We start from the raw sequence: 13,110 nt of genomic DNA, 5'->3' as shown, positions 1-13,110 counted from the left end.
AGGCATGTGCAAGGGTGTGAGTTGTTTTATATAAACAGAGCCGGACTCCACACGCATAGCTGTTTTCACTCAACTGTATACTGGGCAACTTCCCACTAATTCGTCTGTGACAGTTTGTTTACGTTCTTCTCCATACGTAATAAACAAGGTTGCAGCGCTACCCTTGTTGACTTAGGAATTCTTCTATGGAACCTGTCTGGGGTTTTCAAATGTGGATCATTTCCTTTTTTGAGGGGCGTTCTTCTTGCTTTATAGACACTCTTAGTAAACTAAAGATAGTAATCCATTCTTCTGTATATGTAGCCAACATTTCCTCCCATTTTTTGGTTCACTTTTTAAAAAATTTCTTCTTCTTTTTTTTAAGAAGACGCCGAAGACGTGTAAGGATGTTTGTTGTGGAACGCTCAGAACGGCAAACATCTGAAACGATCCAGCACCCGCGAGCGCAGAATGGATCGATCGGCAGTTTACTCACACGACGGAAGAGTAAGCAGCTGTGAGAACAAACATGAGCAGTACACGCCGTGTTGAATGAAAGCCAGACCGGAACCGCAGGTGTGCACATGAAGCTCAAAACCAGGCCAAAGTGACCTGCGATGTTAGAAAACAGGATAGCGACTGGAAGGAGGCACACGCGGGGCCTTCTGGGTTATGGATGATGTGCTTTTCGATCTGAGCAGTGGTTACGAGGGTGTCTCCTTTGTGAAAATGTAACGAGGCTTCCCCAGTATTTATGGCATTTTCTGTACATGTTCTACTTCAGAAAAAAACGCAAAAAAACCAACAAGCTAATGACAAATAGTTTTTTAAACTGAATCAGATAAAGATGACCAGGGAGACGGCTTTTAAAAACAAATTAGGGGGGCCCGGGTGGCTCAGTCGGTCGAGCGTCTGCCTTTGGCTGAGGTCGTGATCCGGTGGTTCGTGAGTTTGAGCCCCGCGTCGGGCTCTCTGCTGTCAGTGCGGAGCCTACTTCGGATCCTCTGTCCCCCTTTCTCCCTGTCCCTCCCCCACACTCTCTTTCTCAAAAATAAACAATTTAAAAAAAAGTTGTAGGGTCAAATATATTTAAAAAAAAACACACAACAGATTATACGAAGAGTGCTTACTCTCTGTTAACGCTGCGCTGAACACCAGCCCCGTAGGTATCGTCCCCAAGTATCAGCTTCCCATTTTACAGATGAAGGGAACGGAACTCAGAGAGGTTGAGAGCTTTCTCCAGGGCCCCACAGCCTAGAAAGGGGCTGGCTGAGACTCAAACCCAGGTCTGTCCGTCTAGAGTCCTCTCTGGTGCCCGCACTGAACCTGTCAGTGCGGTCTACACAATCGTAGCGGGTGGACAAAGGCGCTTCTGTGCGAGGGACGTGGAAAAGAGAACGAGCAGGTGGGGCTGCACTCGTGTAGGCGAAGAAGGGCACCGAGGGACTCCAGGGTTCCAGCCGACGCCAGAACGGAACGGCACCTTGGATGAGACCCCGCGGAGGACGGGGGATGGTGCGAAGCGCTTCCTCACTTAGCAGATGCGAGTGTGGCCCCAGCAGCCCTGGCCCGGCCTCACTTCCACCTTCAGTGGAAGGTCATGGAGCAAGGGCATGGAAAGGGTGCCGCAGGGGGCCGGGAGGCCGGAGCAGTGACACAACCGCCTTGCTGCTCACCAGCCGGGGCGGGGGACGGCAGCTGGCAAAGCCTGGGCACTTTTCCAAAACAGTTTTCAAACCGTTTCAGGGTACGTGGCTAAGAAAGGCACGTGCTCAGTACTGCCACAAAGAGAGACCAAACCATTTGAAAGGCAAATACACGTATTTGTAAACACAGCATTTTATTAACAAAATGTTTACACCCTTCTTACAATGCAACAAACTTTGGAGTGATTTAGCATGTTACGCGCTATAAAAGTTGATTACAGAATACGCAAGCTAAAGCAATACAGTTCAATAAAAGTATGCCAAACCTACCACTGCTCGCAAACTACCTTCTACCAGCATTACGTAGAGAAAGATAAATCTTACAACAACAAGAAAAAAATCAAAAGATCTGGTTTTCTTTTGTCAGCGTCTACAAACGATACAGACATCATACGGTTCACATGTAGACTTAGGTCCAGCCCAAGGTATACACTGCAAAAATAAAGTCTTCGACGTCCGTAAGAGCTTGGCCATCCCCCCGACAGTATTGCATCACGGGCAATCAAGCGATGTCATGCGGTGAAGCCACGGCTATAAATGCAGGCTGTTTATAGTGCTACAAAGCAGTCTAAGTTGTAAGCAACTTAATTGTGTGTGTGTGTGTGTTTTCATAATAGATGCTAGTATACAAAGGCACAAATATCTTACTCCTTGCATCGGGTCTTGAAAAGGCATGACATTCTTAGGAGAAATGAGAGTTGCTGGTACGACAGCATAGCTTCTATTTGTTTATTTTTTTGTTCGTTTTTAAAAGTCGAGGCTCATCTCCACAGCTGTTTCTCTTCAAGACTTTAGGCATGTGTTTCTACACACTTTCCCGAACGCAAATTACGCAGCGTTCTGACCAACCATCTCATCACCGACTCTAAAACCCATCCTGCCACTCACTCGTGTTGCCACCGTCCACCGGTGCTGCCCATCCCCTCTCTGGAAGCATGGGAGCCCCTCGCCTAGAATTATCCAGCCTTCGCGATTTCCGCCAGCGCTCGCTGGACGTGGTGGGCGCAGCCCACTGCCAGGCAGCCCCGCGAAGGGCACCACGTGCACTAAGGAGGCGGCCGGTGCCGTGCGTCCTTAAGGGAGAGCCCACCGCCAAGTGAGAAGAAGAGAAGTAAGGCAAGAAGTCTGTTTCGATCACAGAGAAGGCAAGACATCAATTCTTAAGAAGGTCAGAGGCATGATTGACAATTATGTGAATGACTCATCAAGCGAAATGATGGAAAGACTGAGCTGGAGGAGAGTAAAAAAAGAAAAATCTTTTCCGGGGCAATACAGCTCTGTCTACACAAGACAACAAATGGTTTAAACATGGAGCCACCCGTCAGTTGCTCTGACTGGCCACCTGCCGATAACTCCACCGCCTGCGCCTGATCGACCAGGCACCCTGACATCACGTGCGTGGCCTGCACGAACACAAAGTTCCATCAACTGCGTAATAACCTCATATGCGAAGTCAGCAGAGGCACACAAACTTCAGCCTTGTTTTCAAAATGTTTCAGGGGCTAAAACGGACCGTTCAAGCACAAACTCGATGAGAAACGTGATCAAGCCCAAATGGTACTAGAATGAGGCCCCAGAGCAAAATGCCCGCCCAACAGTGTTCCAGAGTGGGGGTGGGTGTGCCACCTGCCACGCGGCCAGCCTGGGGAGCCAGTGGGCTCAGACTCGCCCTGGCGAAGGAGGCGGGCACCGCTTTTCTACAACCCGACACAGGATGCGTGAGTTTCCTGGACAATTTCGGTTCCAAGTGAAGATGATCGGCCTTGTGCACAGTATGCTGTTTGGACAGAGCTCCTTCAAACTGCTGCCTTAAACAATTCGCTTCCAGAAACAAGGACAAGTTCCTGAATCAAGAAGTGGCACGAAGACCAGCATGTTTTGTTTCCGCTGCGTGATTAAGGGGAACACGAAGATCTGCAGTTCAAGACTGCCAGTGAAAGAGGGCTTTTTCAAAAAAATCATTACTACCTTTCCTGTTCATTAGCTGAATTCTGGGCCCTTGGATTCCCGTGTATGGAAAGCCACCCCGAATTTTGTCTGTTTCATTTACGAAGCATGTTGATGAGGTACGGGGCACCATACACATTTGAAAATGAACTAGCAATAAACGCTTTTGCTGTTGTTAAATCTGTTCAGACTCCGTGGTTTTAATTCCAGTGTCCACTGATGACACATCCTCATCTCACCATCTAAAATATTCAATGCAATAAAAGGAGAAGATGGAAGGGTTAAAATTTTGCTTTTTATTAAACTTCGGAGCCCTTTTGTTTTGAAGCCAAAAATATTCTAGCATCTGTAATTGATTACACTCTAAAAGGAAAGAACACAGATATTAGTTATTTCTGATGGCACAGACCATCAAATTAAAGTTGATCTATGCCGACTGGAAGTCCTTCTAGATTTGGAAAGTAAATCATTTTCCTGTATACTCAGAGAATTCTGAAGGACAGACGGAGAAATATGGGGATTCTGTTTTATTTATTTACTTTCTTCATTACGTCTAATGAAACTTCATCGCACGAGGTCTCTCTTATCATTCTCTTAGATTGAAAAAGTAGAGGCTCCTGAAAAATGTAACACCCTTCTAATATTTTAGAGACTTTCATTTGCACACAAAACAGGACGAATGCCCCCAGAATGCCATTAATGTTTTTTTTGCAAATCAGATCATCAAATTGCCTGGATTTCTATTCCTGGAAGTCAAGACAAGTAACTCTGCTGTCCAGGAGAACTGGCAGAGGTCATTTCTTCCACTCCTCAGCTGAATTTCCACCCCACGCCCTTTTTCTAAAACTACGCAGTATAATGCATAGCTCTCGGATAAATCTGTTGCTTGGACTATTTTTATAATAGCACCACAGGGGTTAAAATAAGTCTCCTAAACATTACCTTGCATCGCTATTGAACTTTTGATGCACCAAGCTAACTGAAGGCAGGTACCCAGTAATAGCTTGATCCTTAAAGGTCCCTTCCATTGCTTCCTTTAAAACACACTGGAACCGTTAAGAGGTAGAGGAACTCCTGAAGTCAAAGAGCAAACAGAAGTCATGCTCCTAGTCCCTCTGAAACAAATTTAAACGAGGGAGATTTTCCACAAGCTCACACCATCTAGCTTACTGCTGCCTTTAACTTGCATCATTATAGAGGTCGGAGGAACATTTACAGACTACAGAGTTTAGAGGCGAGAGCCAGGGGCGCCTGGGTGGCTCAATCGGTTGAGCGTCCGACTTGGGCTCAGGTCATTATCTCACGGTTCGTGGGTTCGAGCCCCGCGTCGGGCTCTTTGACGACAGCTCGGAGCCTGGAACCTGCTTTGGATTCTGTGTCTCCCTCTCTTCTGCTCACGCTCTCTCTCTCTCAAAAATAAATAAACATTAAAAAAAAAAAAAAGAGGAGAGCGCCAGCCTGAGTTTGTGGGCTGTCTCCCCCCCTCCCCCCCCCCCGCCACAACCTTCTAAAGCAGGTGCCTAGTAGATATCCCAGGGCTTTCAGTAACTTTTCCCCAGAAGGAAAGGCTTCTCTCTGTACTCATACCGGTTCTTGCAAAGACGGGAATGTGTGAGGGCCCATTTGTCATGTATAACATACCGGGCTCCTATATCTTATATGACCAAGGGGCCATGAAGCATGTTCTCAGTGTGCTCTGGAAAAAAAAGAAAAAAAAGGAAAGAAGAAAAAAAAAAAAAAAAAACCCAACCAGAAACAAACGAGGGGAAAAAAACGCTTACAAGAGTTTATAGATCTTTAGCATCTCGCCCGCAGAAGGTAACAGGTGCCTACGACCATGAACAAATGGCTTTCCAAGCTCTGAGGCTAACTTGCCAATTAGTGCCGTGTAACCTGAATCCGACCTGGCCGTTTGTACACAGTGCCGTGCAAGTACAGATATTTCGGTCTGACATCTCCAGGAAAGCCACGCAAGCTACCTAAAGGACATTTGCGTTACTTTATCTCCCAGAGTTTAATTTAGAAGGTCTCCTAGACCTGTTTTCCTTCTCGAGAACAGAAAAAAAGAAAATACAAGACTTAGAAGTTCTCAGATTAAATGTGGTCTTCTTTCCCTTTTTAATATATTTAAAAATAATGAGAATCGATCACCTCGAGAAGGGCACCAGCCCACGCAAAGGGGGGGGGGGCGGGGGGAGGTCAAGCCTCTAATACAAACGGCTCGATCCTCCAGATACGGGAGGCGTCCGCTTCAAACAAAATCGCAGATGGGCAACAAGGAGTGTGTTATTTTCAAAGAACTAAATCTTTCAGTTGCCGCGCGTAGCACTCGGGCTGCCTGCGGCTGAAAAGCAGGTGATGGAGGTTTCATTTGGAACCAGAAGGGCTTCCAATAGGTACTTCTTCCTAATCACTTCTTACAGAGAGTTTAAAATGAAGGACACTTAATCATACTCTTACTTTATGTTCTTTTAATCATCAAATGATGGCTAATTAGTTATCATAGAATCAGAAAAACACTTGTGTGAAAGGAGAGTTCTGGAGACCGATGGTTCCTGGGACTGGACACCTGCAAAAGAGCTCATTTCAATTTCTCTGAGAGGAATCGATACACCCTTGCAGCTAATTAGTGATTTTTCTCCTTCCAGTCCCCAAAGTTTTTTCAAATGGCCCTTTGTCAGAAGAGAACCAAAAAGAAGATTTTTAGAGATGGGCTGCGTCTCGATTCCTTTGAAATCTAGTTTTTTTTCCTCCTAAGACGGAACCACAGAGAATGTACCAAATGTGTATCAGATCATTGCTTGGTCAGGTCGTTGATCCAAAGTGTGTTCAAAAGAAAACACCGCTTCTGCCTCTAACATTCCTCTTTTGTATCACACAAGCAAACAAGACAAATGGAAACATCTGCCCCCCGTTTTCACGGGGTATGGACCACACGGATCTCAGATAAGAATCTGCTGCTGAGCAGGAAGGTGACAACCGCGGGAGGGGCAGGGTCTCGTCCCCTCCCGAGACGGTCTGTCGGAAGCGAGGAGGAAGGAAGGAGGCACGGTCAGCGTGGAGCCCGCCGCGGGGCTCGAACCCACGAACTGTGAGGTCGTGACGCGAGCCGAAATCAAGAGTCAGGAGCCCGGCCACCTGAGCCACCTGGGCGCCCCACATCAGCCATTCTCCGGATAAGACGCGTGGCTGCAACCCGACAGAAATGCCTTCGACAGCGGGGAGGCGCGTGAGAAGTCACGAAGAGAAAGCAGCTGCGGGGGCTGGGGAGCTGGCCCTCTTGGGCCGCACGCGGCCAGGGGCGCAACAGGGGAGGGGCGCCTCCCAGCGCCTCGCCGGGAAGAGGCACGGGGCCGCCCTCCCCCCCGTGCACCCAGGCACCGTGCCATCGCCGACAGGTCTGCAGGAAGAAGACGTGCAGGTCACAGACTTGCGGCATCTTTTGGCGGAACGAGCCAGAAAAGGGCCACGCGTGCACCGCCTCGAAGTTAGGAGTCGAGCAACCTTTGTTTCTACTTTGTGGGCCTTCGCGGAGAGAGAGGCCCAGCAGTGGGGATGTCAGGGACATACCAGGGCGTGGGCCAGATGTCCTGGCCCATCTGGATACATAGGAAATAAAGTTCACCGTCCCCTGCCCGCCCACTTCAGGTGTCAGGAGCCCACGCTCAGAACCGTGTGTTTTTCTCTCAGAGCTAACTGCACGGTGGGAAGGAAGCAAGAGGCTGGGAGGGCAGAGTCCACACGTATTTTAAACACAACGCTAGAATTTTCCCTAGCCACATTCCTTCCATATGATTTCAGGAAGAGAATAAATAATTTCAAATGCTTAAGATATCCACCAGGGAAAAGGGAATCGTTTTTTACTTAATCTGCGTTATAATTTTCCCATTAAAATCTACCCCTATCAAGTGGGGGGGAGCACAGGGAAATAACAATTATTTTTAAAAGTTTCAACTGTTCAGTTTAAGGATAGCTCTGAAAACACAATTTAGTTTGAAATTCAAGCTGTTTCATTTCCTATTTAATCTTGTAAATTTCCTTCCCTTACAATACTCAGGTTGGAAGGGTGCCAAATTAGACCAGGAGCAAATTGTCACCAACTTCACTTCAGTGCTTTATTTTTAGATTATATTAAAAACCTCATTAGGCTCCCTGAGGGAAAGAGTGTTAACCACTAACAGAGGCAGGGGAATAAAGGAAACAGAAAGATAAGCTGAATTGTTAACAAGGAAAGCTCCCTTAAAACACTTGTCTGGGGTCGCTGTAAATGCTACAAGAAACTGATCGCCCAGACCAGGTGAAATGACGGGAACGCGGAGCTTAATCTTTCACCCCCAGGCTAGGAAGGGCTAGTCAGGCTTGTCAGAGTGGCATATGTCTTTATTGTGATTTCCAGATGGGGGGTGGAAGGGAGGGGTGCGTGGAAGGTGAGGCAGAGACATCTTTAAAGACCGAGAGCCAAGCGCTCTGTGCCCTCGCACGACACGAACGTGCTTCAGAGTCTCCCGTGGACGGGCTGAAAAGTGGGCGGGCACACGAAGACACGGGGTGCAAGATGAAATGGAGTGCTAGAGGAAACATAGAGTTTATTCATGTATTTACATAATTTATAATCTTTAAGCAATGGTCTCATAAATATAGACTACAACTTTACATATGCTGAGCAACAGAGAACTGGCTTCCCCACCGTTTACACCGCTTTGCGCTCTCTCTTCTTCCTCTTTTTAAAACCACTGCTAGTCAGTTCCAACGTATGCAGTTTGGTTCATTCCAGGCACCTTCTCCGCCACCGCCATCTTGATCGCGAGAGCGTATTTAAAAAGGTGCCAGTCATGTATTTTGTGACACGTACAGGACAAGGCCGGAATGCCAGCCTCGGGTGAGCCGTGCACCTGTTGGGACTGTATTGATTTACTGGATGCGTCACGGGCTAAAGTCTTCAAGGAAAAGTGCTTTTGAGATGGGGGGGGGGGAGTAATTTCCATCGGGCCTATAAATAACCCATTCTATCTAGCTTCATATGATAATTGCCATCCATCCGCTTACCTCACCTACCACATCTTAAATGCTACGACTCCCCGTAGCAGCGGTAACGGGACGCCAAGGAAATTACAATCTCCACAAGGTCTTTTTTCCCTCGAGAACCACAAAAGTGCTAATTTTCCCTTTACAAATGTTACATAAAACCTTGATTACAAAACTACTCAACAGTTTGATCCTGCCATCCATACAATTACATGTTCCTTTTCCGCAAGGTCAAGTGATACAGTCCCTTCCTTTGCACAGCAGACTCTACGGGATGGAGGTCCGCAGACTGAAATGGTACTGCTGCAGTCTCCAAAGAGGAAGCGGAACTGGCCAATTTCTCTGAATCCTTTTTGCACGAAGAAGACCCTAAACCGGCGAGGCGAAACCTGCCAGCAGGGCCCCCAGCCCTCCTGTTAACTCTCTGGACCACCTACTTCATCATCACCCAGTCCGGAGGCCGAGGCTCGGTCAGCAGCAGCTTCGCTGCGGCTCGGAAGGCTGTCTCCGGAGCTTGAAGCCCTTCCCGCCAGATGGTGGGCTGGCGTCGGCGGACGGAATTCTTCGACCTAGACAGAGAGGAGAGGAGGGAAGGGAACGAGCTTTAATTTTCCAATCGGTTGGTTCCCAGACGCAACGATTGTGCACATGCAGCTTGACAGGTTTCACTAAAGTAAAAAGGATTTCACAGATTTTCAATTTTCGATTTATAGAAAAGCTGCAAAGATAATCGTAGACAGCTGTCGCACATCCTTCACCCGGGGTGTGTTAACATCTCCCATTCCCACGGACCACTTGTGACGATGAAGAATCCCATGCTGGCACATCACTAACTAAGGTTCAGACTTTTATCAGATGACCGCGGTTTTTCCACTCATGTCCTGTTTCTGTGCAGGGGTCCACACGAGGATATCAACGTTGCATTCAGCAAAACCGTTTTTAATCAGAAAGAAATTACTTGTTGACAAACGTTTTAATAAGCAGGGAACGTACGCACCCCGGTACACAAAATTCCACCATCAGAACATGCCTGTCCCTCTGCCTTGGGGCAGAGCCACCGTCCAGAGACAGGTGTGCACCCACACCTTTAGCTGTCCCCCTCCTTCGGCCCCGAGAGGGGCAGCCACGTGCGCGGTTGTCCACGTTGCTGCTTCCGCTGAACGTATTTTGGGGGCTGTTCTACCACACCACGGTTTTTCACGGCTCCGAGCTACTGCACTGCATGGAGGCACCGGAATTTATTTAACCACTCCCCTGTCAATGGATATTTAGTTTGTTTCCAACACTGTGATGGTATTAACAACAGTGTAAAGAATATCTCTGTGAACCGACGCGGAAGATAAATTAACAGGAGGGGAAGAACCGGGTCACGCTATTCTGCCCCTGGGTATTCATCTGACACCTACACCACATTCCCAGTGTCTATCTAGCACAAATACAAGAAGGACGTGCACTTTAAATTTGGACATGGGGCGCCTGGGTGGCGCAGTCGGTTAAGCGTCCGACTTCAGCCAGGTCACGATCTCGCGGTCCGTGAGTTCGAGCCCCGCATCGGGCTCTGGGCTGATGGCTCGGAGCCTGGAGCCTGTTTCCGATTCTCTGTCTCCCTCTCTCTCTGCCCCTCCCCCGTTCATGCTCTGTCTCTCTCTGTCCCAAAAATAAATAAACGTTGAAAAAAAAAATTTAAAAAAAAATAAAATAAAATAAATTTGGACAGATGCCACCAAATTGCTCTCTGAAGAGGCTGTGCCACTTTATCCTCCTACCAACAATGCATGAGAATGAACAGGTTTCACTTTACTGCTCCGTGAAGCATAATGTCAATTTCAGGAGAAACCTTAAATCGCCATCCACCTACCCAGACGGGAACGCAAGAGTTGCGTCCGTGCACGGAGGCCTTCCTGAGGCCCTCCCACTTCCCAGATCTCTCCAACACCTCCGACCCTAAAGTCAGTCAGGAGCCAGAAGCACGTTACTTGTTTGCTTACGGAACTAGGTTTCTTGAATCAGACCCTACGCTGTGCGAGGCAAAAGGTCCTGTCTCTCCATCGTTGTTTCTGGGGTCTATTGAGCACACTACCAGGAACGGAGGTATTTTGAAAGCGTGGAATGAATGGATACGTGCATCTTTCTGCACGAACGAGGCTGAGGTGGAACCTGCCACTCTCAGGGCCTTGGTCGCCAAGCCTGGAGCCTCCAGCAGGCTGAGCGGCCCGCAAATTCAGGTGGGCAGTACACGACGTGGTGTCTACACTGGAAAGTGTCCCCCAGAGCGTCCTACAGTGACTATTCAGATGCCTGTAGACACGGCTGTGAATAAACTGCAAATTTATTTAAAAGCTTTACTGAAGCTTCTTGTTACACGTTTCCAATAAACGGATCGTGGAAATGCAGCTGGTGCTGCCATCTCTGAAACAGTCTTAGGAGAAAGCAGAGGAGAACATCTTCATGACTTGGGAACAGACCATGATCTCTTAAGTAGGAGCCAGAAGGTGCTAACCGTAAAGGGAAATAAGGATAAACCGGATTATGTGAAGGTTTATAATATAATATATTATATTAGGTATAATCGTATATCACCATATAAGGTATTACTAATATATTACATATTAATATATTATAATATATTATATCAAAACCCCCAGCTCACCAAAACATTCGCTTCACAAATGAAAGTCAAGCCACCAGTACACGTGATCAACGACAGCCTCGTATCCAAAATAAATGATAAACATAGTTAAGAAAAAGGCAGGTAGCCCAACAGGAAAACGGGCAAAGGTTCACAAAAGAGGATATCCAGATCTGTTCACATAAATGTAAATAAATATGGAGAAAGGGGCTCAACGTCATCAACTGCAGGTCGTAACTGCAGATCAAGACCCACAGAGCGGATGCGGCCACCAGCCTGAGTGTCCGCTGGTGTAACCGCTTTGGAGACCGTCTGGCAGCAAATTCCTATGGGCACCTGCACACCCCGCGACTCAGTGATCGTTCTTCTGGGTCCTAACAGACCTGACAAACAAGCGTGCACAGAGGGTGCACCCTGGACACGGAGCGGAATGCTCACGGTACCACCGGCAATAGCTCCGAGCTGCAAACATCTACTCAAACCCCCATCAACAGAACGGGTGACTACACCGTGGATGTCACCCCCTTCTCCACACGCACACACTCTACGGTAACGAGAGCGAGTCCGGTGATGATCCGGGTGGATCTGACAAATGTAACGTAGAACTAAAGAAGCCAGACGCAAAAGAGTAAATACGGTAGGTTCAAAAAAAAAAAAAAAAAAAAAAAAACAAAGTACAAAAATAGGCAAAACCAATCTGAAGAGCTAGCGGTCAGGACAGCGGTTCCCTGGGTGGGGACAGGAAGGACAGGAAGGGCACGCGGGAGCTCCTGGGGTGCTGGCGGGTCTTGATCTCAGTCCTGATTACAGGAGAATGCTCACTCTGAAAATTCCTTGAGCTCCGTAATTCTAAGCGCCCTCCTGGACGCGTATTATGCTTCAATAAAAAGTCCGCATGCCAGGCACTGCGCTGATGCGTTTTACTACACCCGGTAAACAATAAACTCAATTTACGTCTCTCTAAATTTTTCTGATCTTTGGGAACATAGATTTTTTTATTTTTCACAGTGAAAATGAGCACGTACGTGCTAGGTTTTATTTAAGAGTTGTCACTGTTGGCATCATTCACTACCTTTGTTCTTAATACTACTGAAGAACACGCCAAAAAAAATGGCAACGATTCTGGCACGCTCCCACCAGCACGCTCTTGGATGTTTCCGCCTGAACTGAAAAATTCCTGACTGGCCTCATGCTGCCTTTCAAGTGTGTATTTGGGTAACTGCTATTTACAGTCCAGGAAGGCACTACACGTCGTGACTTCAAATGCTGAAGTGAAGGGACTGGACGTGGGGCTGGAGATCAGCGGGCCAGTGGCCCTCTGTGGTGGCAGATGGCCTCGGCAATACTCTGAAAGGACTCCGAGGACTCTGGCACGGTACTCTGACGACGCTTGAATCGGTGGCCCAGTCTAAACAATGGGACGTATCACATAAAACCCAGACCCTGAGCCAACTAAAACCATCGAAGAATAAAGATAAAAACCACCCCAGCAACTGGGCAACCAGGGGCCTACATGCCAGTGTGACCCCACCTGCTGGTGCGGGGCCCCACACGCCAGCTGTCGGGGTCGCGGGGGCTGTCTGCGGCTTCCGCGTCCCAGGGCTGGGGGCCCGTCCCTGCCTGGCCGTGCTGGGTGCTGCACTCCCCACTCCCTCCTCTACACGATGGCCAAGTGCCCTTCCGGCCTCAGTGACCTCTGACCTCACACCGTCGACGGATCTGGACGGGTAAGTTCACCGTGCCCTGTCAGCCTTCTCCCGGTCACCTGCAAGTCTGACGCGTCCGGCTAACGTGAACCCCAGGTCCCTGCAGAGCTTGACCCTT

The 13,110-nt window shown here is 48.2% G+C and overlaps 1 protein-coding gene across 4 annotated transcripts in view; it reads right to left on the bottom strand.

Moving 5' to 3' along the window:
* Positions 1-1,800: 1,800 nt before the first annotated feature.
* RAB22A (RAB22A, member RAS oncogene family) overlaps positions 1,801-13,110 on the bottom strand; it is a 57,289-nt gene continuing 45,979 nt past the window's right edge. For 2 of the 4 annotated variants that reach the window (XM_086702575.1, XM_086702571.1), the window contains one exon: positions 8,199-9,226. In XM_086702575.1, the coding sequence (XP_086558701.1) occupies positions 9,129-9,226 (98 nt within the window). In that variant the 3' untranslated portion in view covers positions 8,199-9,128. Of the gene's footprint in view, positions 3,875-7,636; positions 9,227-13,110 lie in introns of those variants that run through there. The other 2 variants (XM_086702574.1, XM_086702573.1) reach the window with 2 other exon arrangements.

The sequence above is a fragment of the Puma concolor genome, chromosome A3, assembly GCF_028749965.1.
Source record: "Puma concolor isolate L17-30 chromosome A3, mPumCon1.1.hap2, whole genome shotgun sequence".
NCBI lineage: Eukaryota > Metazoa > Chordata > Mammalia > Carnivora > Felidae > Puma > Puma concolor.
This window is presented reverse-complemented; position numbering and strand designations above follow the sequence as displayed.